General features: G+C 37.4%; 2 protein-coding genes across 7 annotated transcripts in view; one reads left to right on the top strand and one right to left on the bottom strand.

The window, feature by feature from the left end:
• The window catches only part of RCHY1 (ring finger and CHY zinc finger domain containing 1), a 15,933-nt gene extending 7,468 nt beyond the window's left edge, over positions 1–8,465 (bottom strand). The window contains exons 1-3 of one of the 2 annotated variants that reach the window (XM_029235250.1): positions 8,158–8,465; positions 3,294–3,413; positions 2,933–3,048 (exon numbers count right to left, since the gene is read on the bottom strand). In XM_029235250.1, coding sequence (XP_029091083.1) covers positions 2,933–3,048; positions 3,294–3,413; positions 8,158–8,247 — 326 coding nt within the window. In that variant the 5' untranslated portion in view covers positions 8,248–8,465. The remainder of the gene's footprint in view (positions 1–2,932; positions 3,049–3,293; positions 3,414–8,157) is intronic. The other variant, XM_029235249.1, reaches the window with a different exon arrangement.
• THAP6 (THAP domain containing 6) lies at positions 8,417–27,746 on the top strand. 5 transcript variants are annotated; one of them, XM_029235252.1, is made up of 5 exons: positions 8,417–8,482; positions 9,391–9,493; positions 10,719–10,926; positions 14,279–14,404; positions 25,792–27,746. In XM_029235252.1, the coding sequence occupies exons 2-5, from the start codon at positions 9,414–9,416 to the stop codon at positions 26,044–26,046; spliced, it is 669 nt and encodes a 222-aa protein (XP_029091085.1). In that variant the 5' UTR covers positions 8,417–8,482; positions 9,391–9,413; the 3' UTR covers positions 26,047–27,746. The 5 variants fall into 5 exon arrangements, with proteins under 5 accessions (XP_029091085.1, XP_029091084.1, XP_029091088.1 ...); XM_029235251.1 differs by lacking the exon at positions 8,417–8,482 and adding an exon at positions 8,513–8,715; XM_029235255.1 differs by lacking the exons at positions 8,417–8,482; positions 9,391–9,493 and adding an exon at positions 8,514–8,715.

Here is a 27,746-nt window from a genome sequence, read left to right as displayed (position 1 = left end):
GTGTGTGTGTGTGTGTGTGTGTGTGTGTGTGTGTGTGTGTGTGTGTGATACTGTTATGAACAGTACCACTTGGGGTGCATGTACCTTTTTAAATTAGTGTTTTCATTTTTTTCGAATATGTACCCAAGAGTGGAATTGCATATAGTATCATATGGTAGTTCTACTTTTACTTTATTTGAGGAACCTTATTTAAAGGAGCTCTTCACATATCTTGGGTATTAATCTTTTTCACTTGCATATGTTACAATTATTTTTCTGGTATGTCATCTTTTTTTTACATCTTTTATTATACAGTCATTTTAATTCTTATGACATATTTCCCTTTATGCTTTATGCTTCTGCCTCTGCTTGAAAAGACTTTTGAAACCTATAGGTCATGAACATATTCCTCTATATACTTCTAATACTATGGCTTATAATTTTTATATTTTTCTTTCATCCATTTGAAATGTATTAGGTATGGTAAAGGTGAGATTGCTAGTTGTCCCCAAATTTCTCTTATACCTCTTCTTGCACAACAACAGAACATTTAGCTAGGCACAGGGCTGCCAGAATAAAAACTATTTTCTAACTTCTCTGAAGGTATGAACAGAAAAGACAAATGAAAATTCTGTCTCATGCCCTTAGGAGAAAAGGGTATACCTTCCATTCACCTATTTCCCCCTTTCCACTGATATATCAGAATATGGACTCTTCTAAACTATGTAGGCAAGAAAATATCTTATGATGGCAAAAAAATAAGAGGAACCTGGACTTCTGTTTAATTAACTACATGGTTCAGACTTTTCCATAAGAAACATAAACGTCTACCTTTTTTGAAGCACTTGTTATTTAGAGTTTCTGTCACAACATGCTAAAACCATATTCTAATGAATGCACAGTTTTAGTAATCAATTTTTTGTTCGCAAATGGATAAACAATTTTCCTAATTCCCTTTCCCCTGATCTGAAATGCCACTTTTGTTATAAATTCATATGTATAAACATGTGAATGTACACACACACATACACTCACAAACACACTGTTCTTCCCTTTATCTATCTGTCTATTCCTGTACAAAGAACACACCATTTGAATTGCTCTAACTTTATCATGTTTTGATTATGTGGAAAGGCAACCCCCTCCTTGTTATTCTTTCTTTTCAAAATCTGCTTAGCTACGTGAATTTTCTCTTCCAGGTGAAATTTAGAATCAGCCTGTCAAATTCCACAGGTAAAACCCTGCAGGGAGGCTTCCACTACTGCCCGAGACAGAATAAGAGAGACTGGATCTACCCTCCTGCCTAAAACCACCACCACAAAACCCAAACAAAATATATGAAACAAGTTTCACTGAACATCAGGCAATGAAGGACAGTGATCTGTGAGATACGGGAAGCAAATTAAGTGAGCCCTACAATTGCCCCAGTTTACTGCTTAGAGCACTTCCAGGCCAAACAAGTTGAAGGAAGTAAGGCAGAGTCAAAAAGACTTCCTGACTGAGAAGATGGCTGGAGTTCACAGGACAGAGTACCAGAGAGGACAGAGCTGCACAGGGGAGCCCCCTCAGGTATTTAGCAGGATACACATCAGTGCATCGATGTGAGGAATCTACCCAAGGCCAGAGAGAGAACCATCCAAGAGAACTAGAAGGAACAGTGCTCAGCACTCAGACATGGCCAGGATCAGTGTTTACTCCCATCAGCCAGACTGGAAAACCTTAGAACTCATGGGATACTGGGTAGAGTACTCAGGAAGGTACTGAGTAATACCTCAGTAGTGAGGAATAATTATTCCTAGAATAAGCACATCTCCAGATCCATCTAACAAACTAAAAAAGCAAGTCCCAGAAGTACCAAACTGTTTCCAAGTAACTTAACTGCATCTCAAAATAAAGCTCACGAAGATTTGTAGGAATATGAAAATATCCCAACAAGGTAAAAATCACAATGTCTGGTATCCAACAATGACCAGTAACACAAAGCAGCAGGAAAACCCAACCAAAAAATAATAATCCATCAATCAGAATCAATCCAGAACTGACAAAGATGTTAGAATTAGTAGAGAACATTAAACCAATTATTATTACTATATTCCACACGTTCAAAGAGTATAGACATGAAAGATATAAAAAAGACCCAAATCAAACTTCTAGAGTTAAAAACTAGAAAAGGTTGTTTGCTTATGATTGGTACATCTTTTGGTATGTTTGTTATCCTTCCTTAAAAACAACTACATAAAAGAAAAGAAAGCGATTTAAAATTCTCCAGTGGGATCAAGGAGAAAGGATTAACATAGAATACTTAGCTCCAGCAGTATTGGTAACATTCTATTTCTTAAAATGAGTGGCTTGCTGTATTAGTATACTTTAAAACATACACATGTTACATATATGCTTATGTATACATCTAACACTTCAGGATTTTTAGAAAGAAAAAAATTCCTATATACCAACATGTCACTAGTACCTTGTCAGTGGGTGATTGGACTTCAGGCTGTTTTATCAATACTTTCATTCTTTCCACTTTTCTGTATTTTCCAATTTTTAAGTCTGTAGTGATTTTATCAAAACTTTTGACAATTTTTTTTAAACTAATCTTCAAAAAGGAAAAAAAATCTACCCTAATTTTTACCTTCGTTGCCTACAAAACACTTCATATAAAAGCATATTTTCTACCCCAAAGTTAAAATTTAAATAGGCACACAATTGTTGATGGCCTAGTTAAATGATGAAGGCATGAAGAAACTTTTTAGAATGGAAATATTTTTTATCTTGATTTGTGTTGGTAGTAACACAGTATATATATTTGTCAAAAGTTACTGAACTAGACACTTAAAATGAATGCATTTTATAAGATGTATCAATAATTATATTCCAACTAAGTTGATTTTAAAAACTACTATTACTCAGATATATCAGAAGCAATTAGAAAAGAATACTTTACATACAGTACCTACAAATTCCACAGTTTTCACAATGATACTGTTTCTTGTCTTTGTCAAACAGATGGCACATACTGCAATAATATTCTCCAAACAATGTGCTACATTCTTCACAAGTCTGTTGTGCCTAAAAAAAACACGTGTAACTAAAAAATTAGAGTTTACCAAAACATTCTGAATTACTAAATATCCAGAATTTTTATTAATGTACACGCAGTTTTATCTTTACAAGTTTTTATACACTGAAATCCAAGATAAGGCTTTAAGAGCTAAAGAAGTCATACTGGCAATACTCTTGATTAAATTTTTAAAACCACCTTAGGATAATTTTTTTTAAAAGAAAGAAAATAGAAATTTGTGATAAAATCTTACACATTGGATTTTTTCACAGTTTATGCACTGCACTTCCTTTACTTTAAAGCGATCTAGCAGATGATCTTCATTGTTATCATGACACAACCGGCAAGAATAAAGCTTGTCACAGCATGGTGCCTAATCCCCAAGGGAGAAAAACAGTTATAAGAAGCAAGAAAAGACAAGTTTGCAATGCAAAAAGAAATTTCCTTCCTCCTCCCCCTTGGAACAAGGTCAAAAGATTACAACCAATAGATCATTTGCTAAACTGACACTAAACATGACATTTCACTGTTTTTCCTTCAACATCTACACTTCTGTGTCAAGCTGAACACAACCTTGTAGTTAAAGACAGAAGAACTGTGAAGGATGGAAGTCCCTAGATTGCAAAACTAATCCCACAATACCCTAAACTCATTCTCAGCCTAAATGGCACGCAGGCAATTTCTACTTAGACATTCCAGATAAATTCATTTACCAATTTCAAACCCGAAGCATTAGATACTATAAAGATTATATTTTAGTCCTCTTAAGTTTACTAACCATCAGCTATATATCTGATACTTTAGAAGATGCAATAAACGTAAAAGACAGTCCTTGTTTTCAAGAGCAGCAAAGACTGCCAGTTGTCCAACAAAATCTACTGTCTCCTTTTTCCCGGGCACATGACTGCCCAGCTATACTACAGTTTCCTTGCTGTTACCTGTGACCAAATGACTAAGTTCTTACAAACAGAATACACACGGAAGAAATCAGTGCCACTCCTGGGCCTGCGTATTAAGAAACTGGGCATGCCTCCTCCTCCATGGCAAAATAATACAATGGAAAAAACTTGTCCCTAGGATAATCATGTGAAACAGAGCCTCATTACCAAACTGGATCATTCACCTTGAATTGTTAGGTGAGAAGAAATAGACTTTTTATTCTTTAACTCACATTACTACTGGGTCTTTTTGTAGACCTTACCCTAACTAGTACATGGAGAAGTCTGCAGGCCAGTAAGCTAACCTGATACTTTCCAGTACACTGTGACCTTTCAGATCCTCTCATTTCTGAAGACTTCCTGTGCCATGACTTCCCATAACATAGCTCATTCTTTTCTTATTTTAACACTCAACTGGCTCCTTTTCTTTCCAATATTACTCTTGTCCTAAATCTTAGTTATCTGCACATCCAACAGTGATAATCCCTCCAATACCCTGAACTCTCAGTTCCCTTTCTCACTTCCAATGGCCTTGTCCTCCAACCCTCCTCAGCCACATATTCTCAGTCATGCCACAAAACAGTGGTTCTCAAACATTGTGGTCTCAACCCCTTTACATATAGTCTTAAAAATTATGTTGGATCCCAAAGAGCTTTTGTTTCTGTGAAATTATATCTATTGACACCTACCATATTATAAATTAAAACTTACAGGTTTTAAAAATATTACTTATTTTTAAAATGATAGCAACAAACCAATTACATGTTAACATAAATAACACATTTTAATGAAAAACAGCTATATTTCCCCCCAAAATAGGTAGCTTCTCATATGTGCTTCTGCATTCACACAGTTTTGGCTGAAGTATATGAAGAAATTTTGGGCTCACACAAACATGTAGTTGGAAAAGGGAGGGGTATTTTAATAACCTTCTTAGAAAATTATGGATATTCTTCTGATACGACACCAAAACTCAACAAATCTTAAGAACACGTAGTTGCAACATGAAATCTGAAACTAATCAGTGAACTTTTCTCCCTTCCATTGATCTATCTTGCATTGTGAATGGACCTTTTACCCACCCACTGGTCATTTGGAAAATATCAGTTCACTGAATTATGTAGCTCTTCCCAATGTTCCCACATTTCACATGCAATATCAAAAAATCACATTTGTTAACATCACTAACCATCTTAACAGAAAAATAAGTATTGTGAAGCTTTCAAGCTCACAGTGGCTAACACAGGTTTTCCAAAACTCTAATTTTTACATGAAAGCTTGAATTTTATCACTGCTGATTGTTTTCCTTGCAATGACAGTCTCACTTCCCTGCTAGTGGAGAAAATGCCCAGCAAATACTCAAGTCTGAATAATCATAGTTCAAGTAAAAAAATGTCCCATTAAAAAAGAAACTCGTTCAGTTCATAATCCAATTGCACAGAGCTTTTCCTCATAACAAGCACCTAATGTAAGTCTGCAAAAGTGCCTGATGAAAACATCCCATTTCAAATATACAAAAAGACATGTATTCAATGGTTGGTATTTTATACAATTAATAATTTTACTGCTTTAATTCTATCAATGACATTCTTAAGTGAAACTGGATTTTTTTTTTTTAAACTATAGGTTTAGTACAGTTCGGTGCCATTGCCTTGATTCACGTTAAGGTGCTAGCAGTTTTAGTCATTAGTTTCACACATGCTAAAAAAGACAATAATGTCTTAGCAGTATAAAGTAGTCTTCTAATGGGCCTCAGGAATTCCCAGGGGTCCAATCACCCACACTTTAAGAACCATTGCTTAGAACAAGAACTGAAGCCTGTTTGTATCTTAATTTCAAGCATTAAATTCTCTAACCACTACCTCCTCCTTTTCCAACTAATTCCACTTCTTCCCTTGCACACACCCTAGTTCCTTCCTTCTCTATTTACATACTCACCTACCCAGAGCCCCAACTCTGGTTAAATCCAATTCTCTCCTACTCAACCTGCATAGGAACACCTAAATATGGCTCAAGCAAAAGCACCACCACACTGGCTGTTCTCACGTTTAAGTCATAACCCCTAATAGAAAGTGGGGTCTTACTACCATGTTTCCCTAGTCAATTCCTTCATTCTTCCACCGTCTAGGACCGAACACCTAGATGATTATTTCATATCTTCTCCTCTATCTTCAAACCTCAAAAACCTCTTCTTCCTGCTACACTCTTGCTTATTTCACTATGAAAACAGAAATAATCAAATGAGAACATTCTCCCACAAACTCTGTCAACCTACTTGCAAATGTACCTCACACCGTCTGTCCTTCTGTTACAGTCTACAGTCCACATTTTTATCTAAGGCCAACTCCTCTCTTTGTACACTGGATCCCATCTTCACTTTGGTTACTCAAAGACAGGGCTCCTACAGTTTTCCCTCTTCCTCCTGCATGATAAACGTTCTCATTTTGGGGGGTCACCTCTAAGAATATACATACATGCTGCAACACCTCCCATCTTTCCCTCCCATGGGGGAAAAAAAAAATCCCATGATCCCACATCTCCCAACAACCACAGCCTCAATTTTTTTTTTTTTTTGCTCTCTTTTACAGCAAAACTCCAACAATTGTCTATAAAGGCTATGTCCATTTCCACTAATCCCATTCTCTCTTGAATCCACTCCAATCACACTCTGTCCCAACCTCTCCACAGAAACTTTTCTCCTCAAGATCACCAGTGACCTCCTCCTTGCCAAATTTAAAGGCAAACAGCAGCTTTTAATTTAGTTGATTACTTCCTCCTTAAAACTTTTCACTTGGTCTCTGGTACTTAAGGGAAGGGAGGGGGGCAAAAAAGCATTTGATACTCAGGGTCAACTACCTGAGTGCTATGAAACATGGAGGTATTTGTGTGACTTCTTGGGGGGTGAGGAGGAGGAGGATGTTGAATTCAGTTTTAGACCTGCAGTTTGAAACTCTAACACATCTCAATGGAAATGGAATCATACGGATAGCACTCACTCTCCTTAAACAACACCTGGTGAATGACCACCTTTGAAAGAGCTTTATCCAGTGCAGTGGAGGAATGGTCACCAAACCACCGCCTACAAAAAAGGCTTTAGGTTATCCTTACAGGCCTCATGCTTTTTTATGAAACAGGAACTTCTATCACCCATATTTTATACGTGGGGCATTAACCAGTAGTTTTCTCAAAAGTACTGAGTTATCGGGCTTCCCTGGTGGCGTAGTGGTTGAGAGTCCGCCTGCCAAGGCAGTGAACACGGGTTTGTGCCCCGGCCCGGGAAGATCCCACATGCCGCGGAGCGGCTGGGCCCGTGAGCCATGGCCGCTGAGCCTGCGCGTCCGGAGCCTGTGCTCCGCAACGGGAGAGGCCACAACAGTGAGAGGCCCGCGTACCGCAAAAAAAAAAAAAAAAAAGTACTGAGTTATCAAAGAGCAGAGCTAAAATTTGGGGGGTAGGGCTGTGGGACTCCAAAGCTCAAGCTTTCTAAGCAAAATCTTTAAACCGCTTCTTGCAAGAAAAATTAATGAACTTTAATTGGACGGATGCGAATTTTTAAAATTCTAGATTGACTAGGAATTTTTCTCAAACAGCTAAAGTAACAGTATATGCATACTAGACACTCTCCTACACATAATTCCCTATTTTGTGGCAGTTACATAACTGTCTTCCTATTACACACATACGTTTCCTCCTTGGCAGGCTTAGGCATACTCACTGACTCTAAAACGAAGCTGGCAAGCTGTAAAACTTACTTACGACAGGAGATGAAATCGTATTCTGATTCTAAACCTGCTTACCCCTCTTCTCTTATTTCATCACACACCTGAAAGTGATCCTGGAGAAAAGCCGGCACAGGCCTGAGGCTGCCTCAGTCTACTTCCAGCAGCGAAAGACTAAATAAATGAACCCACCGATAAACTAACCAATGTGCAAGGCCAGGCTCTTCCCAAGCAAGACGAGCTTTGCTCGCAAAGCACAACACAAGAGAATAAGTGGGGCCTGTGGTCGCCTTGCCATAAACGTTCTCTACAGCAGGAACCCAGTGAGAGGGGAAGGTTTCCTGACAACAGCTTAACCTCAAACTTCAGCCCAAAAGCCTAAAACCGCCCTGCCTGCCCACCCCGCCCCCAGCCCAGCCCGGCGGAAGCTCGTAGGGGAAGAGCCCACAGAAGTCCTCACCTTCAGGAGACATCCTCTGTCATAGTGCTCGCAGCCCCGCCGCCCTCGCGCTTGCCCGCGGGCGCCGTCTTCCAGCGCCAAGGCCGCCATCTCCTCCACCTGCCCTCAAATTCCACGGACCCTTCCCCCAGGACGAAAGCTACGTCCTGAGAAGCATCGCAGCTCTACCCTACCCCCTGCCGGGTACAGCTCCCACCGGACCCAAGATGGCGGCTGGGCACGTGACCCGGGGCAGCCGGATTTCCGGTTCCCGAGCTGACGGGACGGAAGCGAGGGGAAGCGCAATCTCCGTAGTCTGCGTTAGTCGCTGCCTTCGCTGCAAATGGTAATGACTCTTAGGTTGCCTCCCCTTTTCCCCCTTTCGCTACCCGCCCACACCCTGGGCGTGGTTCGGGGCGAGGAGGAAAGCCCCTGAGGAAGGGCCGCTCTCCGGCCGCATCCGCACTTGTGACAGGGCGGCCCCTCCCTCTCCCGGCGGCGGCCGAAGCCTCGAGAAAGGGGCCGAGCTCGGCCCGGCCTCCTGGCTCTGAGCGGGTCCGGCGCGTGCTCCGCCGGCAGGTAGGCGCCCAGGCGCTTCTCAGCGCCCAGAGCTCCTCTTCTCCTTTACTTCCTCTTCATTCCTTCAGTATATATCCTAACATTTACTTTGTGCCAGTCAGCAGCCACGCCGTGGGGACAAAAGTGAGAAAAAACACACGCCCCACCGTGCCCTCAGGGAGCTCACAGACTGGTGCCGAGAAAGACGTTCATCGGGGACTCTGAAATAAATGGAGGATTACAGCTTTGAGAAGTGCTAGGAAGGAGACGTGTGTGTTCCCCGAGAGCTAATCCTAGAGAGGATCTGACTTAATCTGGCTGTCAGGGAAGGTTTCCCTGGGGAAGCAACGCTTGGGCTGGGAGCTCAGCCTAGGTTAGGGTGCCAGGAGGAGTCAGTGTGCCAAGGCGTGGTGGCGAGGGAACATGGTGCCTGTACGAAGCGGTGGAAGGGACATGTACCGGCCTCCTAAATGGAAATCGGGCGCCTCTGTGCATCGCTAAATATGACTTGCCTTATTAAAGAAGCCAAACCCCTAGAAAATTGTATGAGCAGAGCTGCAGGTTTTGCAAGAAAATATTTCCCTTTGGCTTTCTAGCATGATTTCATGTTACCTAGAACATACTGGAAGGTACCGGGAAAGGTAACTGTATTACCCTTAGCTTTGGAGTTAACTAACCCTTTTAATTTTCTTTCAGTTCTGGTATGAGTTGCTAAAACCATGGTGAAATGTTGCTCGGCCATTGGATGTGCTTCTCGCTGTTTACCAAATTCCAAGCTAAAAGGACTGACATTTCACGTGTAAGATTCTGCTGTAGTTAAGCCAAGTACTTCTGACGAAAAAGCAAAAGATAGTTCTACTTAAATCATCAGTTTTGCAGCCAAATGCTGTACCCCTGAGCTATACGCCCTAGACGTTCAATTTTGAACTCTAGTTCTCAGGTTCTTTTTAAATAGCCTTTTGAGTTGAATTTGAAATGACAGTGATACTTTTACACTTTCATCATTTCGTTTAGAAGCTTAAGATACCTGCAAAGGTATCACAGGCTGATTATCGAAACTATCATCAACCTCATTTTTGCTAATATTATTACTTTGTGTTTTAACATACCTCCTAAGAAGTTCAGTGTTGTTTACGTATAGTTTACAATCCGAAGGATCTTTGCCTGAATATGTTCTGTCCTTTAGAAATAGATCAAGCCTATGTTGTAGAGAAAAAATATAAATTACAGGTTCAGGATGGTTCTGAACCAAATTACAACCAAGATCGTCCTAATTTAAAATTTTAGTCGTTCTTCTGACAGAATAGGAAAGAAGGAGCAATAAGATTTAATAATTATGCATTTGCTAAAGGTTTATGTTGCTGCTTTTGGGCCAAGACACTGTGCTGTGTGCCAGAGAAAGACCTGCTAACTACTTTGCTAGGTATAAGGAAATCAAAAATGAGTATGTGTACCCTACCGTATTGCAAAAAGGATTTGAACCAGCTGGAAAAATTGGACAAGATATGGTTATTGGCCTCCAGATCTCAAAGTAATTCTGATCTCCAGAATTCCAAACTCTGCAGGTGTCCTCTGCATTCATCCACTAAGCATTTATTCCCCTGTTTTGTATTAAATGCTGTACTAAGCAATTTTTTTGATGCTGACAGAAGAATGAAAGTACAAGTGTCTCTGTTCATCTGGGATAAATTCCTCAGATAGGAAAAGGCCCAAGTGATATTCTTTATCATCGACAGATGAAGAAAAACCTTCAGGTGTGGATCTTCCTAAAAGGTGTTAAATGTCTTTTGAAACTTTTCTTCTTTATGATGTGAGAAAGATGTAAATGAGGGCCATATGCCTGCAGCATGTTTGGTAGAAAAATCTGACTATGAAAACTGAAAGTTAAGAAAGCATGAGTCATGATGGTTTCCTCAATATTCCAGTTCCCAAGAGTAATACCAAAAATCAATTTAGGCACAGCCTTAATTCAAGTATATATCTATAGTGCTTAATTTTAAAATACTTCTTGTATGTTTTTCTAGATTCCCCACAGATGAAAACGTCAAAAGAAAATGGGTATTAGCAATGAAAAGACTTGATGTGAATGCTGTAGACATTTGGGAGCCTAAAAAAGGAGATGTGTTGTGTTCAAGGCACTTTAAGAAGACAGATTTTGACAGAAGTACTCCAAATATTAAACTGAAACCTGGAGTCATACCTTCTATCTTTGATTCCCCGTCTCACTCACAGGTTTGTTTATGACATACTGCTTACCATCATTACCCACTTTTTTTTTTTTTTTTGTGGTACGCGGGCCTCTCACTGTTGCGGCCTCTCCCTTTGCGGAGCGCAGGCTCCAGACGCGCAGGCCCAGCAGCCATGGCTCACGGGCCCAGCCGCTCCGCGGCATGTGGGATCCTCCCGGACCGGGGCACGAACCCGTGTCCCCTGCATCGGCAGGCAGACTCTCAACCACTGCGCCACCAGGGAAACCCCATTACCCACTTTTTATGGTACTATTTAAGAAACTTCACCACACTTGCTACCATTTTTATTGTTTGCTTATTAATTTGAAGCCCATTCTTTAAGTTTTTAGGTTTGTAAACTGCTGCTTAAGCTTTTGTAATGAGTAGTAGAAGAATTTTACCAGAATCCACTCAGAAATATCTGTATATTATTAAGGTTTGGTGAAGCAGGCTACCTTAGGAGTTGGTATAGCTCAAGATTCGTGTCTGAAAACTGGAGGAACATGAGAGGGTTGAACTGGAGTTCCAAGGTGGCAGTGCTCCTCACACTGCAGCAGAAGTCAAGAGCAGAGCCTCTGACAGCCCCAAAGTATACTTTTAGAGCCACACACACACATTCAAGCTTAAAGCCTAGGTAGGACTAGAAGGTAGAAAACCAAAACAGGAGAAGGAAAGAAGAGAGGTCAGAAAAAGACAATTAAACAATTGTTGAAGTAAACTCTGGTTGAATTCTGTGTTTTTTCCTCAATGAAGTTAGTGCCGTGGGTGAGCTGCTTCACCCTCACTATCTCACTTGACTTCGTATACCTGAAAGTGTATTCGTGTCCAGAAACTATAGAGACTGACTGATTCCAATGTGGAGAATTCAGGGAGAGCCTGTGGGTTCCCACAACAATAATCGTGAACCTCCATTGAAAGGTGTCTCCTTCCTGACAGCTGGAAACGAGGAAAGTAGTCTAGAAGAGTGCCTGCTTCCAGGTGGTCTGGGTCACGTTTGCGGGTGTTCATATTGCAGTACCTGAGCTATCCGGTGGAGACTGCCTCACTTTCTTCCATATTAATAAGTGTACAGTATCTTGTGCAATTTGCTCTCAAGGGTTTGTTTCCTATAGCAGGGAGTCATCTGTAATGTTAGGAGGACCTTAAGAAATATGGACATACTAAATCAAATAAACCATAAATTACTAACTTTGAAAAACTATTTCCTAATAACAAGTAAATTTTTTATTATAGGAAATTAGATGATACAATCAAAAAGAAAATTAAAATTAACAATAATCATGTAATCCAGAAATAATACTGTTAACACTCTGATGTGTATCTTTCCAGTCATTTGTATGTGTATGTTTGTATATAAATTCATCTATATACTTACAAAATAGAATTATACTGTATATCCTTTTTATTTTTTGCTTTACTCTTTCGTTCTTTCAACATTCTTATAGTGCTGGCTGTGTGCCAGGCACTATTCTAAGCACTTTACATATAAACTCTTATAGTCCTCAAAACAACCATAAGAGTTAAATACTATTATTATTCGCATTTAACCACTTGAGAAAACTTAGGCTCAGAAAGCTGGAATACATTCCCCAAGTCGCACTGCTGTTAAATGGTAGAGGCTGGATTTGAACCCAGGCATTTTGGCTCCAAAGTTCACTCTTAACTACTGTTTTCCATGATGTTAAATATTTTTCCACAAGGAGACTTCCCTGGTGGTCCACTGGTTAAGACTCCACGCTTCCACTGCAGGGGCACGGGTTCGATCCCTGATCAGATCCCGCAAGCCATGTGGCATGGCCAAAAGAAAAAAAAAAAAAAAGACACAAGGACAGTGTGACAAATGTCCTCTTAAAAATATATATTTTTTCCACAACAATGGCTTTCAAACTTCAGTCTACATAAGTATTATCCAGGGAGCTTGCTTAAAATGCAGAATCCTGTGCCCCTCTCCCAAAGAATTTGATTCAGCAAGTTTGGTTTGGAGTCTAGGAATCTGCACTTTTTAACAAGCACCCCGCATGATTGTGTTGCAGCTCAAGGGATCACGGTTTTAAGAGGAACCTATATGGAACATCAATTTTTTAACTAAACTTTATAGTGAAGTCAACATATATAAAGGCCCACCATAAAGCTTATACCAATCTGCTTACCTACTAGTTATGCGTAAAAGTGTCTGTTCCCCCTAATCCTCAATGTAAGTTGTGATTTTAATCTTTGGTAAAATTGATAGGCAAAAATGGCATCTTATTGTTTTAATTTATCTCTGAATATTAGAAAATGATTATTTCTAATATGAATATTAGAAAATGTGTTTCTGCATTTTTTCATATGTTTATTAGACGTTTTTATTTCTTATGTGAATCACTTATTCAGGTCCTCTTCTATTTTCGTCTTTTTCTAAGCTGTTTTGGAACAACACTAGGTATTGAGGCTATGAATCATTTAACTGCCATCTGTGTTGCAGTTACTTTTTGTTATTTGTCTTTAGCTCACATTATGGGGTTGTTTTGTTTTGTTTTGTTTTTGAAATTCAAACTTTTTTTGAGTAGTCCTATATTTTCTCTTGTGCTATCTGACTTTAGCCTTTAAGATTATGTAAATATTTCCCATGTATTTTTCTACTTCCTCATTGTTTTCATTCTTACATAAATTTTCAGTATATAGAATTTCATTTTGACTTATACATAAAGGATATAACTGTTTTTCATAATTAGTTCATTTTTTCATGATTTATAGCCTTTCTCCACTTATTTAGAATGACACTTTTTATCCTAAAGGCTTTTATCTACATGATATATTCAGATTTTTCTAAGAGAGTAGTACACTTTTTAAACTATTGTTACTGAGTAGGGTATTTTTAATACTTTGTAGGGTATATCTTCCCTCATTGTCACTCTTTTTCCTTTTTTTTCCCAGAAAAATTCATGTTTCCAGATCAACTTTAGAGTTACTTTGGGGAAGTTCCTTTAAAGTACTCTCAGTAAATTTAAATTGTACTGATTTTTTTTTTTTTTTTTTTTTTTTTTTTTTGCAGTACACAGGCCTCTCACTGTTGTGGGCTCTCCCGTTGCGGAGCACAGGCTCCGAATGCACAGGCTCAGCGGCCATGGCTCACGGGCCCAGCCGTTCCGCAGCATGTGGGATCCTCCTGGACTGGGGCACAAACCCGTGTCCCCTGCGTCGACAGGTGGACTCCCAACCACTGCGCCACCAGGGAAGCCCCTAACTTTTACTGACTTTTAAAAGCAATTTCCAGAAAAAGAAATATATTAATTTTACTACATACAGTTAAGAAGGTTAAAATTTTTCAAAAGGACAGAAAATCTACAATGATTGTTATTAACTGTTCTTAACAGGGGAAAAGAGAAAATCTTCATTGTAGGAAAAACTTCACCCTCAAAGCCCTTCCAGTCACAAACCACAATCACCAGCTTGTTGGTGCTTCCTCGTGTATCGAAGAATTCCAGTCCCAGTTCATTTTTGTAAGTAAAATTACTTACTGGGCTTATGTTAATATTATTAAGATGACCATGTCCTCTCTCTTAGGATTAAGTTTTCAAAATCTTATTGAAAAACTAGGAGTTTAGGTGTTTGAGATTTTTTTTTTAATATGTAATATCCAGAAATATTGCTTCCCAGGGGCATTATAATTTATATATTTGCAATAACGATCTACAGGTAGTTAATCTTTTGTTACATAGTTCAAAGATATTTCAACCAATAAAATGCAATAATTAATTCCTCCCTATAGGTACTATAGTTTCTATATGGAAATATCTAATTTAAAAAATAGTTATGTCTTTAGGTTTTCTTAAAGGACAGTCGTACACACACATTATTGAAGCTTTATTCATCTCATTGCCTGTTGATGTTAGAACCAGGCCTGGAATCCAGATCTGTTTTACTGTCTTGATTACTATAGCTTTATAATAATTCTTGAAATAAGACAGTGTTAATCTTCCAACTTTGTTCTTTTTCAAAGTTGTTTTGGATATTCTGAGTCCTTTGCATGTTCATATGAATTTTAGAATTACTTTATAAATTTCTACAAAAATCCTGCTGGAGTTTTGACTGGGATTATGTTGAACCTACAGATCTACTTGGGAAGAACTGACATCTTAATAAGACTATTTTATGTCTTCCAGCCCATGAATTCATTGTATCACATCATTTATTTAGACCTTTAAATTCTCTCAGCAGTGTTTTGTAGTTTTCAGTATACAGGTCTTTCACTCCTTTTATCAGATTTATCCCTAAATATTTTATATATTTGGATGCTGTTATAGACAGTGTTGTTTTATTTACTATTGAAGTGGGGAAATAAATTTTTTTTTTACTTTTTTATTTTATTTTTTTATACAGTAGGTTCTTAATAGTCATCAATTTTATACACATCAGTGTATACATGTCAATCCCAATCTCCCAATTCATCACACCACCACCACCCCTACAATTTCCCCGCTTGGTGTCCATACGTTTGTTCTCTACATCTGTGTCTCAATTTCTGCCCTGCAAACCGGTTCATCTGTACCATTTTTCTAGGTTCCACATATTTGCGTTAATATAGGATATTTGTTTTTCTCTTTCTGACTTCCTTCACTCTGTATGACAGTCTCTAGAACCATCCACATCTCAACAAATGACCAAATTCCATTCCTTTTTATGGCTGAGTAATATTCCATTGTATATATATACCACATCTTCTTTATCCATTCGTCTGTCGATGGGCATTTAGGTTGCTTCCATGACCTGGCCATTGTAAATAGTGTTGCAATGAACATTGGGGTGCATGTGTCTTCTTGAATTATGGTTTTTTCTGGGTATATGTCCAGTAGTGGGATTGCTGGATCATATGGTAATTCTATTTTTAGTTTTTTAAGGACCCCCATAACTGTTCTCCATAGTGGCTATATCAATTTACATTCCCACCAACAGTGCGAGAGGGTTCCCTTTTCTCCACACCCTCTCCAGCATTTGTTGTTTGTAGATTTTCTGATGATGCCCATTCTAACTGGTGTGAGGTGATACGTCATTGTAGTTTTGATTTGCATTTCTCTAATAATTAGTGATGTTGAGCAGCTTTTCAGGTGCTTCTTGGCCATCTGTATATCTTCTTTGGAGAAATGTCTATTTAGGTCTTCTGCCCATTTTTGGATTGGGTTGTTTGTTCTTTTAATATTGAGCTGCATGAGCTGTTTATATATTTTGGAGATTAATCCTTTGTCCGTTGATTCGTTAGCAAATATTTTCTCCCATTCTGAAGGTTGTCTTTTCATCTTGTTTATGGTTTCCTTAGCTGTGCAAAAGCTTTGAAGTTTCATTAGGTCCCATTTGTTTATTTTTGCTTTTATTTCCACTACACTAGGAGGTGGATCCAAAAAGACCTTGCTGTAATTTATGTCAAAGAGTGTTCTTCCTATGTTTTCCTCTAAGAGTTTTATAGTGTCTGGTCTTACATTTCGGTCTCAAATCCATTTTGAGTTTATTTTTGTGTATGGTGTTAAGGAGTGTTTTAATTTCAGTCTTTTACAAGTAGCTGTCCAGTTTTCCCAGCACCACTTATTGAAGAGACTGTCTTTTCTCCATTGTATATCCTTGCCTCCTTTGTCATAGATTAGTTGACCCTAGGTGCGTGGGTTTATCTCTGGGCTTTCTATATTGTTCCATTGATCTATGTTTCTGTTTTGTACCAGTACCATATTGTCTTGATTACTGTAGCTTTGTAGTATAGTCTGAAGTCAGGCAGCCTGATTCCTCCAGCTCCGTTTTTTTCCCTCAAGACTGCTTTGGCTATTTGGGGTCTTTTGTGTCTCCATACGAATTTTAAGATTTTTTGTTCTAGTTCCGGAAAAATGCCATTGGTAGTTTGATAGGGATTGCATTGAATCTGTACATGGCTTTTGGTAGTATAGTCATTTTCACCATATTGATTCTTGCAATCCAAGGACATGTTATATCTCTCCATCTGTTGGTATCATCTTTAATTTCTTTCATCAGTGTCTTATAGTTTTCTGCATACACGTCTTTTGTCTCTTTAGGTAGGTTTACTACTAGGTATTTTATTCTTTTTCGTGCAGTGGTAAATGGGAGTGTTTCCTTAATTTCTCTTTCAGATTTTTCATCATTAGTGTATAGGAATGCAAGAGATTTCTGTGCATTAATTTTGTATCCTGCAATTTTACCAAATTCATTGATTAGCTCTAGTAGTTTTCTGCTGGCATCTTTAGGATTCTCTATGTATAGTATCATTTCATCTGCAAACAGTGACAGTTTTACTTCTTCTTTTCTGATTTGTATTCCTTTTATTTCTTTTTCCTCTCTGATTGCCATGGCTAGGACTTCCAAAACTGTGTTGAATAATAGTGGTGAGAGTGGACATCCTTTTCTTGTTCCTGATCTTAGAGGAAATGCTTCACTTTTTCACCATTGAGAAGGATGTTTGCTGTGGGTTTGTCGTATATGGCCTTTATTATGTTGAGGTAGGTTCCCTCTGTGCCCACTTTCTGGAGAGTTTTTATCATAAATGGGTGTTGAATTTTGTCAAAAGCTTTTTCTGCATCTATTGAGATGATCATATGGTTTTTATTCTTCAATTTGTTAATATGGTGTATCACATTGATTGATTTGCATATATTAAAGAATCCTTGCATTCCTGGGATAAATTCCACTTGATCATGGTGTATGATCCTTTTAATGTGCTGTTGGATTCTGATTGCTAGTATTTTGTTGAGGATTTTTGCATCTATATTCATCAGTGATATTGGTTTGTAATTTTCTTTTTTTGTAGTATCTTTGTCTGGTTTTGGTATCAGGGTGATGGTGGCCTCATAGAATGAGTTTGGGAATGTTCATTCCTCAGCAATTTTTTGGAAGAGTTTGAGAGAGGATGGGTGTTAGCTCTTCTCTAAATGTTTGATAGAATTCACCTCTGAAGCCATCTGATCCTGGACTTTTGTTTGTTGGAAGATTTTTTATCACAGTTTCAATTTCATTACTTGTGAGTGGTCTGTTCATATTTTCTATTTCCTCCTGGTTCTGTCTTGGATGGTTATACCTTTCTAAGAATTTGTCCATTTCTTCCAGGTTGTCCATTTTATTGGCATAGAGTTGCTTGTGGTAATCTCTTTGGATGCTTTGTATTTCTGCAGTGTCGTAACTTCTCCTTTTTCATTTCTAATTTTATTGATTTGAGTCCTCTCCCTCTTTTTCTTGAGGAGTCTGGCTAAGGGTTTATCAATTTTGTTTATCTTCTCAAAGAACCAGCTTTTAGTGTTACTGATCTTTGCTATTGTTTTCTTTGTTTCTATTTCATTTTTTTCTGCTCTATCTTGATGATTTCTTTCCTTCTGCTAACTTTGGGTTTTGTTAGTTCTTCTTTCTCTAGTTCCTTTAGGTGTAAGGTTAGATGGTTTATTTGAGATTTTTCGTGTTTCTTGAGGTAGGCTTGTATAGCTATAAACTTCCCTCTTAGAACTGCTTTTGCTGCATCCCATAGGTTTTGGATCATCCTGTTTGCATTGTCATTTGTCTCTAGGTATTTTTTGATTTCCTCTTTGATTTCTTCAATGACCTCTTGGTTATTTAGTAATGTATTGTTTAGCCTCCATGTGTTTGTGTTTTTTATGTTTTTTTCTGTGTAATTCATTCTAATCTCATAGCATTGTGGTCAGAAAAGATGCTTGATATGATTTCAGTTTTCTTAAATTTACTGAGGCTTGATTTGTGACCCAAGATGTGATCTATCCTGGAGAATATTCTGTGCACACTTGAGAAGAAAGTGTAATCTGCTGTTTTTGGATGGAATGTCCTATAAATATCAATTAAATCTATCTGGTCTATTGTGTCATTTAAAGCTTGTGTTTCCTTATTAATTTTCATTTTGGATGATCTGTCCATTGGTGTAAGTGAGGTGTTAAAGTCCCTCACGATTATTGTGTTACTGTCGATTTCCTCTTTTAGAGCTGTTAGCAGTTGCCTTATGTACTGAGGTGCTCCTATGTTGGGTGCATATATATTTATAATTGTTATATCTTCTTCTTGGTTTGATCCCTTGATCATTATGTAGTGTCCTTCCTTGTCTCTTGTAACATTCTTTATTTTAGAGTCTATTTTATCTGATACGAGTATTGCTACTCCAGGTTTCTTTTGATTTCCATTTGCATGGAATATCTTTTTCCATCCCCTCACTTTCAGTCTGTATGTGTCCCTAGGTCTGAAGTGGGTCTCTTTTAGACAGCATATAGATGGGGTTTGTTTCTGTATCCATTCAGCAAGCCTGTGTCTTTTGGTTTGGGCACTTAATCCATTCACGTTTAAGGTAATTACCTATATGTATGTTCCTGTGACCACTTTCTGAATTGTTTTGGGTTTGTTTTTGTAGGTCCTTTTCTTCTCTTGTGTTTCCCACTTAGAGAAGTTCCTTTAGCATTTGTTGTAGAGCTGGTTTGGTGGTGCTTAATTCTCTTAGCTTTTGCTTGTCTGTAAAGCTTTTGATTTCTCCGTAGAATCTGAATTAGGTCCTTGCCTGGTAGAGTAATCTTGGCTGTAGGTTCTTCCCTTTCATCACTTTAAGTATATCATGCCACTCCCTTCTGGCTTGTAGAGTTTCTGCTGAGAAATCAGCTGTTAACCTTATGGGAGGTCCTTTGTACATTATTTGTCCTTTTTCCCTTGCTGCTTTCAATAATTTTTCTTTGTCTTTAATTTTTGCCAATTTATTACTATGTGTCTCGGCGTGTTTCTCCTTGGGTTTATCCTGTATGGGACTCTCTGTGCTTCCTGGACTTGGGTAGCTATTTCCTTTCCCATGTTAGGGAAGTTTTGTACTATAATCTATTCAAATATTTTCTCGGGTCCTTTCTCTGTCTCTTCTCCTTCTGGGACCCCTATAATGCGAGTGTTATTACATTTGATGTCCCAGAGGTCTCTTAGGCTGTCTTCATTTCTTTTCATTCTTTTCTCTTTATTCTGTTCCGTGGCAGTGAATTCCACCATTTTGTTTTCCAAGTCACTTATCCGTTCTTCTGCCTCAGTTATTCTGCTATTGATTCCTTCTAGTGTATTTTTGATTTCAGTTGTATTGTCCATCTCTGTTTGTTTGTTTTTTAATTCTTCTAGGTGTTTGTCCTTTAATTCTTCTAGGTCTTTGTTAAACATTTCTTGCATCTTCTCGATCTTTGCCTCCATTCTTTTTCCACAGTCCTGGATCATCTTCACTTTCATTATTCTGAATTCTTTTTCTGGAAGGTTGCCTATCTCCACTTCATTTAGTTGTTTCTCTGGGGTTTTATCTTGTTCCTTCATCTGGTATGTATCCCTCTGCCTTTTCATCTTGTCTATCTTTCTGTGAATGTGGTTTTTGTTCCACGGGCTGCAGGATTGTAGTTCTTCTTTGATTCTGCTGTCCTCTCTCTATTAAATAAATTGACTTTTGTATATCAATCTTGTATCTGTCAAACTTTCTAAACTCACATATTAATTATCAAAGCTTTTTTTTAGAGGTTATCCAATTTTCTACATAGACAATCATGGTGTCTGTCATTAAAAACAGTTTTATGGTATCCCTGGTGGTCCAGTGGTTAGGACTCCACGCTTGCACTGCTGAGGGCCCAGGTTCAGTTCCTGCTTGGGGAACTAAGATCCCACAAGCCACGTAGCGTGGCCAAAAAAAAAAAAAAAAAAAACATTGTTAATTCTTCCTTTCCAATATGAGTGCCTTTCATTTCTTTTTCTTGCTTTATTGCACTACCTTGAACCTCCAAGGTTATGCTGAAGAGAAGTACTGAGAAATGATCTTTATGCTTTGCTCCTGATTTTAGGAGGAAGTTGTTCAGTCTTTCACTATTAAAGATATTCATATGATATTAAGTATGTTATTTCATAACTGCCCTTTATCAGATTGAGGAAGTACCTTTCAATTTTTTTCTTTCAGTTTTACTGAGATATAATTGACATATAGCCCTGTATAAGTTTAGAGTGTACAGTAATGGTTTGATTTACACATATCAGGAAGTGATTATCACAGTGAGTTTAATGAACATCCATTATCTCATATAAACAAAGTTAAAGAAATAGAAAAAAAAATTTTTTCCTGTGATGAGAAGTCTTAGGATATACTCTCTTAACAACTTTCATATATAACACAGCAGTGTTAATTATATTTGTCATGTTGTACATTATATCCCTAGTACTTATTTCTCTTATAACTGGAAGTTCTTACCTTTTGACTGCCTTCATCCAATTCTCCCTCCTCCAATCCCTGCCTCTGATAACCACAAATATGAACTCTTTTTCTGAGTTTGTTTGTCTGTTTTTGAAGTATAATTGACCTACGACATTATGTTATTTCCTGTTATACAACATAGTGATTCCATAGTTCTATACATTTCAAACTGATCACAATAAGTATAGTTACAATATGTCACCAAAGATATTACATAGTTATTGACTGTATTCCCAACACTTGTACATTTCATACCTTTGACTCATTTACTTTGTAACTGGAAGTTTGTTCCTCCTACTTCCTCACCTGTTTCTTTCCTCCCCACCCCCTCTAGCAATCACCTGTTTATTCTCTGTATCTACAACTTTGTTTCTGCTTCATGTTTGTTCATTTGTTTTGTTTTTTAGATTCCACGTATAAGTGAAATCATACAGTATTTGTCCTTCTCTGTCTGACTTAAATTCACGTAGCATAGTACCCTCTAGGTCCATCCATACTGTTACATAGGAAGTGCCTTTCTACTCCTACTTTGCTGAGAATTTGTATCAGAAAGGAATGTTAGTTTTGTCAAATGCTTTTTCTGTGTCTGCTGAGAGATCATTTGGGTTTTATTTTTTAGTTTGTTAGTATGATTAGTTACATTGATTGATTTGTTTTTATTTTTGGCCACACCACATGGCTTGTGGGATCTTAGTTACCCCACCAGGGATTTGAACCTGGGCCCTCGGCAGTAAAAGCAGAGTCCTAACCACTGGACCACCAGGGAATTCCCCAGTTAATTTCTTAATGTTAAACCAGCCTTGCATTCTGGAATACACCCTACTTCATGATGTTATCCCTTTCATGATGTTATCCCTTTTATATATTGTTGGATTAGATTTAAAATTTTGTTTAGAATCTTTCCTTGTATGTTCACAAAGAATATTGGCCTATAGTTTTCTTTCCTTTGAATATCTTTGTCTGGTTTCAGTATCAGAATAATGCTAACCTCAAAGAAAAAGTTAGAAAATGTTGCCTTATTTTTCAGTTTTCTAGAAAAGTTTGTATAGATTTGCAGTTATTTCTTCTATAAATATTTGGTAGAATTCCCCAGTAAAACAATCTGGGACTGTAATTTTCTTTGTGGGAAAGTTTTTTAAGGAGCTTGTTACCTTCCAAGGGATTTGTCCATTTTATTTCAGTTGTCAAGTTTATTAGCTTAAAATTATTCAAAACATTTCCTTATTATCTTTTCAATATCTGTAGAATCTGTAGTGATACCATCTGTCTCATTTCTGATGTCAGTGATTTGTTTCTGTTTTCTTTTATTGCTGATTAGTCTGCCTAGAGATTTATCAGTTTTGTTGATCTTGTCAAGAACTAGCTTTCACTGATTTTTCTCATTTTTTGTTGTTGTTTTTATTTTCTACTTCACTGATTTCCACTCATCTTTATTATTTCCTTTTACTTATTTCAGTAAAATGTGCTCATCTTTCTAGTTTCTTTTTTTTTTTGGTGGTACGCGGGCCTCTCACTGCCGTGGCCTCTCCCGTTGCGGAGCACAGGCTCCAGACGTGCAGACTCAGCAGCCATGGCTCACAGGCCCAGCCGCTCCGTGGCATGTGGGATCTTCCCAGACTGGGGCACGAACCTGTGTCCACTGTATCGGCAGGCGGACTCTCAACCACTGCGCTACCAGGGAAGCCCTCATCTTTCTAGTTTCTTAAGATGGAAGCTGAGGTCATAGATTTGAGGCTTCTTCCTTTCTAACGTTAGCATTTAGTGATATTAATTTCTCCTTAAGTATTGCTTTAGCAGCATTCCACAAATTAAATGTGTTTTCATTTTCATTTAGTTCAAAATACTTCCAAATTCCATTTTGATTTGTTCTTTGATCCACGGGTTGTTTGGAAGTGTGCTATATAGTTTGCAAATATTGGGGAATTTCCCCAATATCTTTCTATTATTAATTTCTAACTTAATTCTGTTGTGGTCAGAGAATATACATTGTGTGACTTGAATGCTTTTAATTTTTTTGAGACTTATAGCCTACAATATGGTCTGTCTTGGTAAACGTTCTGCATGCATTTGCAAAGAATGTATAGTTTGCTGATGTTAACCAGAATGTTCTATAAATGTCAATTAGGTCAAATTGATAATGTTCAAATCTGCATTCTTAATTAATTTCTGTCTACTTGTTCTATCTTTTATTGAGAGAGAGCTGTGAATCTTCTAGTATACCTGTGGATTTGTCTAATTCTCCTTAAATTGTCAGTTTTTGCTTGTTACATTTTGCAGCTGTTATTAGGTACTAAATATTTAGTATTCTTATGTCTTGATAAATTAACCCCTTTAAGAAATGGCCTTCTTTATCCCTGGTAATATTCATTGCTCTGAAGTCTACTTTGTCTGATAGTAACATATCCACTCTAGTTCTCTGTTTATTAGTGTTATTGTAGTGTATCTTTTTCAACTCCTTTACTTTCAACCTGTTTGTGTCTTTTTATCTTTAAAGTGCTTTTTTTCTGGGCAGCATGTACTCTTGGGTCTTGATTTTTTTAATATAACCTGATAATTTCTGCCTTTTAATTGGATTATTTAAACTCTATACTTAATGTGATTATTATTACATTACTTTAAATTTTTTTATATCACATTACTTAATGTGATATGGTTTGGTTTAAATCTGTCATCTCATTTCCTGTTCCATTTGTTCTTTGTTCTCATTTTCTTCTTTTTTTGCCTTCTTTTGGATTAACTGAATTTTTTTACAATTCCATTTTATCTCCTTTTTTTCACTCATCAGCCATAACGCTTTGATAGTTGCTTTTGGGTTTATAGCATCCATATTTAATTTACCACAGGCTACATGATAAGTGATATTATTCCACTTAGCATATAGTATATGAATCTTATCATAATATACTTTATTTCTCCTCTCCAACCTTTTTTGCTACTGCTATCATACATTTCACTTTACATATGCTATGAACCCCACACTACATTTTATTATTTTTGTTTAAACAATAAATTATCTTTTAAAGAGATTTAAATAATAGTAAATCTGTTATATATTATTTATTATGATAACAAATCTATTAAATTTATTATAAATAAATTTAAATTGTAAGTTTTATGTACAGGTATCCTATTTGATTCTTTTTTAATATCTTTCATGTCTCTGCTTAACTTTTAAGCATATATAATACAGTTTTAATAACTTTGTTAATTCCCTTGTCTGCTGATTCTAACATTTGTCAGTTCTGGGTTGGTTTCCATTGATTGGTTTATCTCTTATTATGGCGCGTATTTTCCTGCTGCTTTGTGTGCCTGGTAAATTTTGAGTGCCGGATTTTACTTTGCTGGATGTTGGATAGTTTTTTGTCCTGTTTTCTTGAGCTTGGTTATGGAGTTTGGTTATTTGGAAACAATTTGATCCTTTCAGGTTTTGCTTTGTTAGGTAGGACTAGAACAGTGCTCAGTCTCAGGCTATTTATTCTCCACCACTGAGGCAAGACTTTTGTATACTCTGCTCAGTGCCCCATGAATCTGGTCTGCCTGGTGGGAGTAGTGTCTATGCTCTGTGAGCTCAGGGCACTCCTGACCTGTTCTGGTCACTCTTTCCTCAACCTCGAGCAGTTTCCTACAAGGAGATACTTGAGGGGGAGCCTCTGAAGATCTCCAGTGTTCTCTCTCTGTGTAGCTCTTTCCTCTCTAATACTTTGCCCTATGAACTGTAGCCACCTTGGTCTCCCTGGATACTTTGCACTGTCTCCTCAACTCTATCTACCAAGCTCTACCTGGGTTTCCTCCCCTTGCACTGAGGCCTAGAACTCTCTCAAGGCAGTAAGCTGGGCAATCTTAGGACTCACCTCTTTGTTTCCCATCTCTCTGCAGTATCTGCCTTCGTTGCCTGATGTCGGTTTATCTTCAAACATTTTTACATCTTTTGGCCATGTGTTGGGGTTTTTTTAGATAGGAGTCAATCCAGTCTATGTTACCGCATCTTGGCTGAAGGCAAAGTCCTCTTCACTAATTTTAAGTAACAGCTTTTCAAAATTATTTTATGTTACATTTACAAGATATGTCAGTGTTGTTTTTGGATGAAGAAAAGTCTACCCAGCAGACATAAACATAACCACAGTAAATACTGAGAACTTAAATTATCTCTTTAAAACCCCAAGACCAGAGTCATCTCTAAATCCATAACACCCAGCCTGAGGACCTGCTTCAGTGCTCCTTTCCTGTCATACCTTATAAAGTGAAATATTCATCAAAATAAAGCAATTCAGTTAAAAGTTTAAAAATTTAAGTTTTTGTGATAGGTAAAACTTAAACTTAGCAGCTCCACACTTAGGGACCAAAAGCTGTATAGTCATTGTGAATGTCTCGCTGTTCATAAGCAGATACCTACCTCCAGGTGAGAAGTACTTCCCATCCACAGGATTCTGTACTCCTCGTGTATGCCTGGCCTTAGACAAAGAGGGAGGCCCTAGGCGCCAAAAATACTGTTCTACCCCCATCCTCTTCCTGTGTTCTTTAAACCTCTTAGTATCACCAACTTAAAGATCTTCTCTTAGTAAGTGGAGAAATAGCTGAGGCCTAGTTATAATTTTTTATCTCACTGCTTGTCTGTCTGGTTTAATAACTTGGTGTTTATGTTTTTAGGAACATAGCTACAGTGTGATGGACAGTCCAAAGAAACTTAAGCATAAATTAGATCAAGTGATCAGCGAGCTAGAGGATACCAAGAAAAGTCTGCGGAATGTTTTAGGCCGAGAAAGACGTTTACAAAAATCATTGAGGAAGACAATCAGGGAATTAAAGGATGAATGTCTCATCAGCAAAGAAACAGCAAATAGACTGGAAGCTTTCTCTTGGGAGTGGTGTCAGGAGAGCATAGAACAAGACTATATTTCATGAAATAATTTCATGTTATGTTCTACCTAAAATTGTTATTGGTACAGCTTTTCAGAAAATGATTACCATCATTAAATAATATCTGTCATTTAGAGTGCTTCTTTGGATCCTCCGCAGCATTACGCATTAGTGTTATTATCCAAAGGCTTTTTTTTTTTTAAGATGTGCAGAAATTTGTGCTGGTTGCCATGTTATTGGGTGACTTGTGACAATTATGTTTTTATAGACCTAAACTAGTGCCAGGTCAGTATTGTAAGATGTTAAAAATCAAGAAGATTCTGTAGGACTAAGGAAATGATTTCAAATCAGCCACATTAAGCTGTAATAGTAGAAACTGGACACTTTAGCAGCATCAGATTTTTGGCTTCAAAGGAGTACCTTTGCTTATGTAGGCTTTATGGTAAGTACGTTGAATTGTACTTTAACTGTATTTTACCACAAAGCAGAATTCATTTATAACACATGTCCATCTTGGATCCAATCCAAGGTGCTTTTGTTATCAGTAATACCAAAAGATCTTTTTACAGGGCATCCCATGGTACTGACCTTGAGAACAACATATGGTGCAGATCTTTTGGCTTTTAAAGTTGTTCAGAGCCAAGTTAAGAAGACCCCTGATGAGGTCTTGTTTTTTCGGTACAGTACATCATTTCTCCTCACTAGGAGTACTTTGATGTAAACCAGCATAGCTTTAACAAATTTTTAAAGAGGATCATAAATCTGATTTTCAAATGGTTACTCTGACAGTTCTGAACAGTTTGTTTCATGACTGTTATTTCATCATAAAGGTGTATCTTCAAAATCTGAATGCCAGTAGTAACTGGATACTTTCAATGCTGTTTTGTATTTTACAGAAAGTAGTGTTACTAACGTTTTTTAAAATACGAAATGCAGAAGAAACCATTAAAAATAATGATGTGGCTCTTCTAGTTAAAATAGGAATTGGAGAGAGAGTTATAATATTTTCCTTTAATTAGGAGAGTAGATTACTATCCAAGAGCTTTTATTTAGAGAATTGGATAAGTAAACAGCAATTTTAGAATAGCTTCTTACTGAATTTACAAAAGAATACCTCTTAGTTATTTTCTAATTAATCCAAGGGTCAGAAATTTAGGTTTATCTCCTAATTTCTTAGTAAAAACAACTGAAATGAAGAGTCATAAACACTGTAGATCAGAATAAAATTACTAGCCCAAAGCCAAATTCTACTTTGAAGCATGTGTACGTTCATGAACTTCATTCACACGTCCATGCTATAATAGTTACAGTTTGAATATCAGTTATTTCAATGTGTTAACTAGAAATGAGCTGCATTTTTTGCTAATGTTCATTGTAATTTTATTTGTGTTACATTAATATCAGTAAGGATATGGTCACTTGAATTTTTTTATATTTAAGAATTTTCTGTTTTAACGCACGTTACATTTTTATGTAGGATTCCAAACCTTCCCTCTAAATAGGATTTTACCCACATTTGAAAGATTAGCATTATGCTAAGAAGAAATCTTGGAGGTCCTATTGTTTTACTACCTTAAAAAAAAAACTCATTACCTACCCATTATTTATTTGAGTTATTTAATTTTGAATTCATAGTGGACACTCTAATGGGAAGTTTGGGTATGATCTTAAGTTTTACGGAGATTCTGTGATAGAGATGGAGACTCTTTCCCTCAACCTGTTTTTGAGCAAAAAAAAAAATTAAA

This window comes from Monodon monoceros, unplaced genomic scaffold (genome assembly GCF_005190385.1).
Source record: "Monodon monoceros isolate NGI ecotype Baffin Bay Population unplaced genomic scaffold, NGI_Narwhal_1 Super_Scaffold_20, whole genome shotgun sequence".
Lineage (NCBI taxonomy): Eukaryota > Metazoa > Chordata > Mammalia > Artiodactyla > Monodontidae > Monodon > Monodon monoceros.
The sequence above is the reverse complement of the archived record's forward strand: the minus strand, read 5'-3'. Positions and strand labels throughout refer to the sequence as shown.

What these genes read in the sequence shown, in the direction of transcription:
- THAP6 (XM_029235252.1), top strand. Translation starts at nt 9,414, where the DNA reads ATGGTGAAATGTTGCTCGGCCATTGGATGTGCTTCTCGCTGTTTACCA. An exon ending in AAAGGACTGACATTTCACGT is followed by an intron (nt 9,494 to 10,718) that starts GTAAGATTCTGC and finishes ATGTTTTTCTAG; the next exon opens with ATTCCCCACAGATGAAAACG. An exon ending in ATTCCCCGTCTCACTCACAG is followed by an intron (nt 10,927 to 14,278) that starts GTTTGTTTATGA and finishes TGTTCTTAACAG; the next exon opens with GGGAAAAGAGAAAATCTTCA.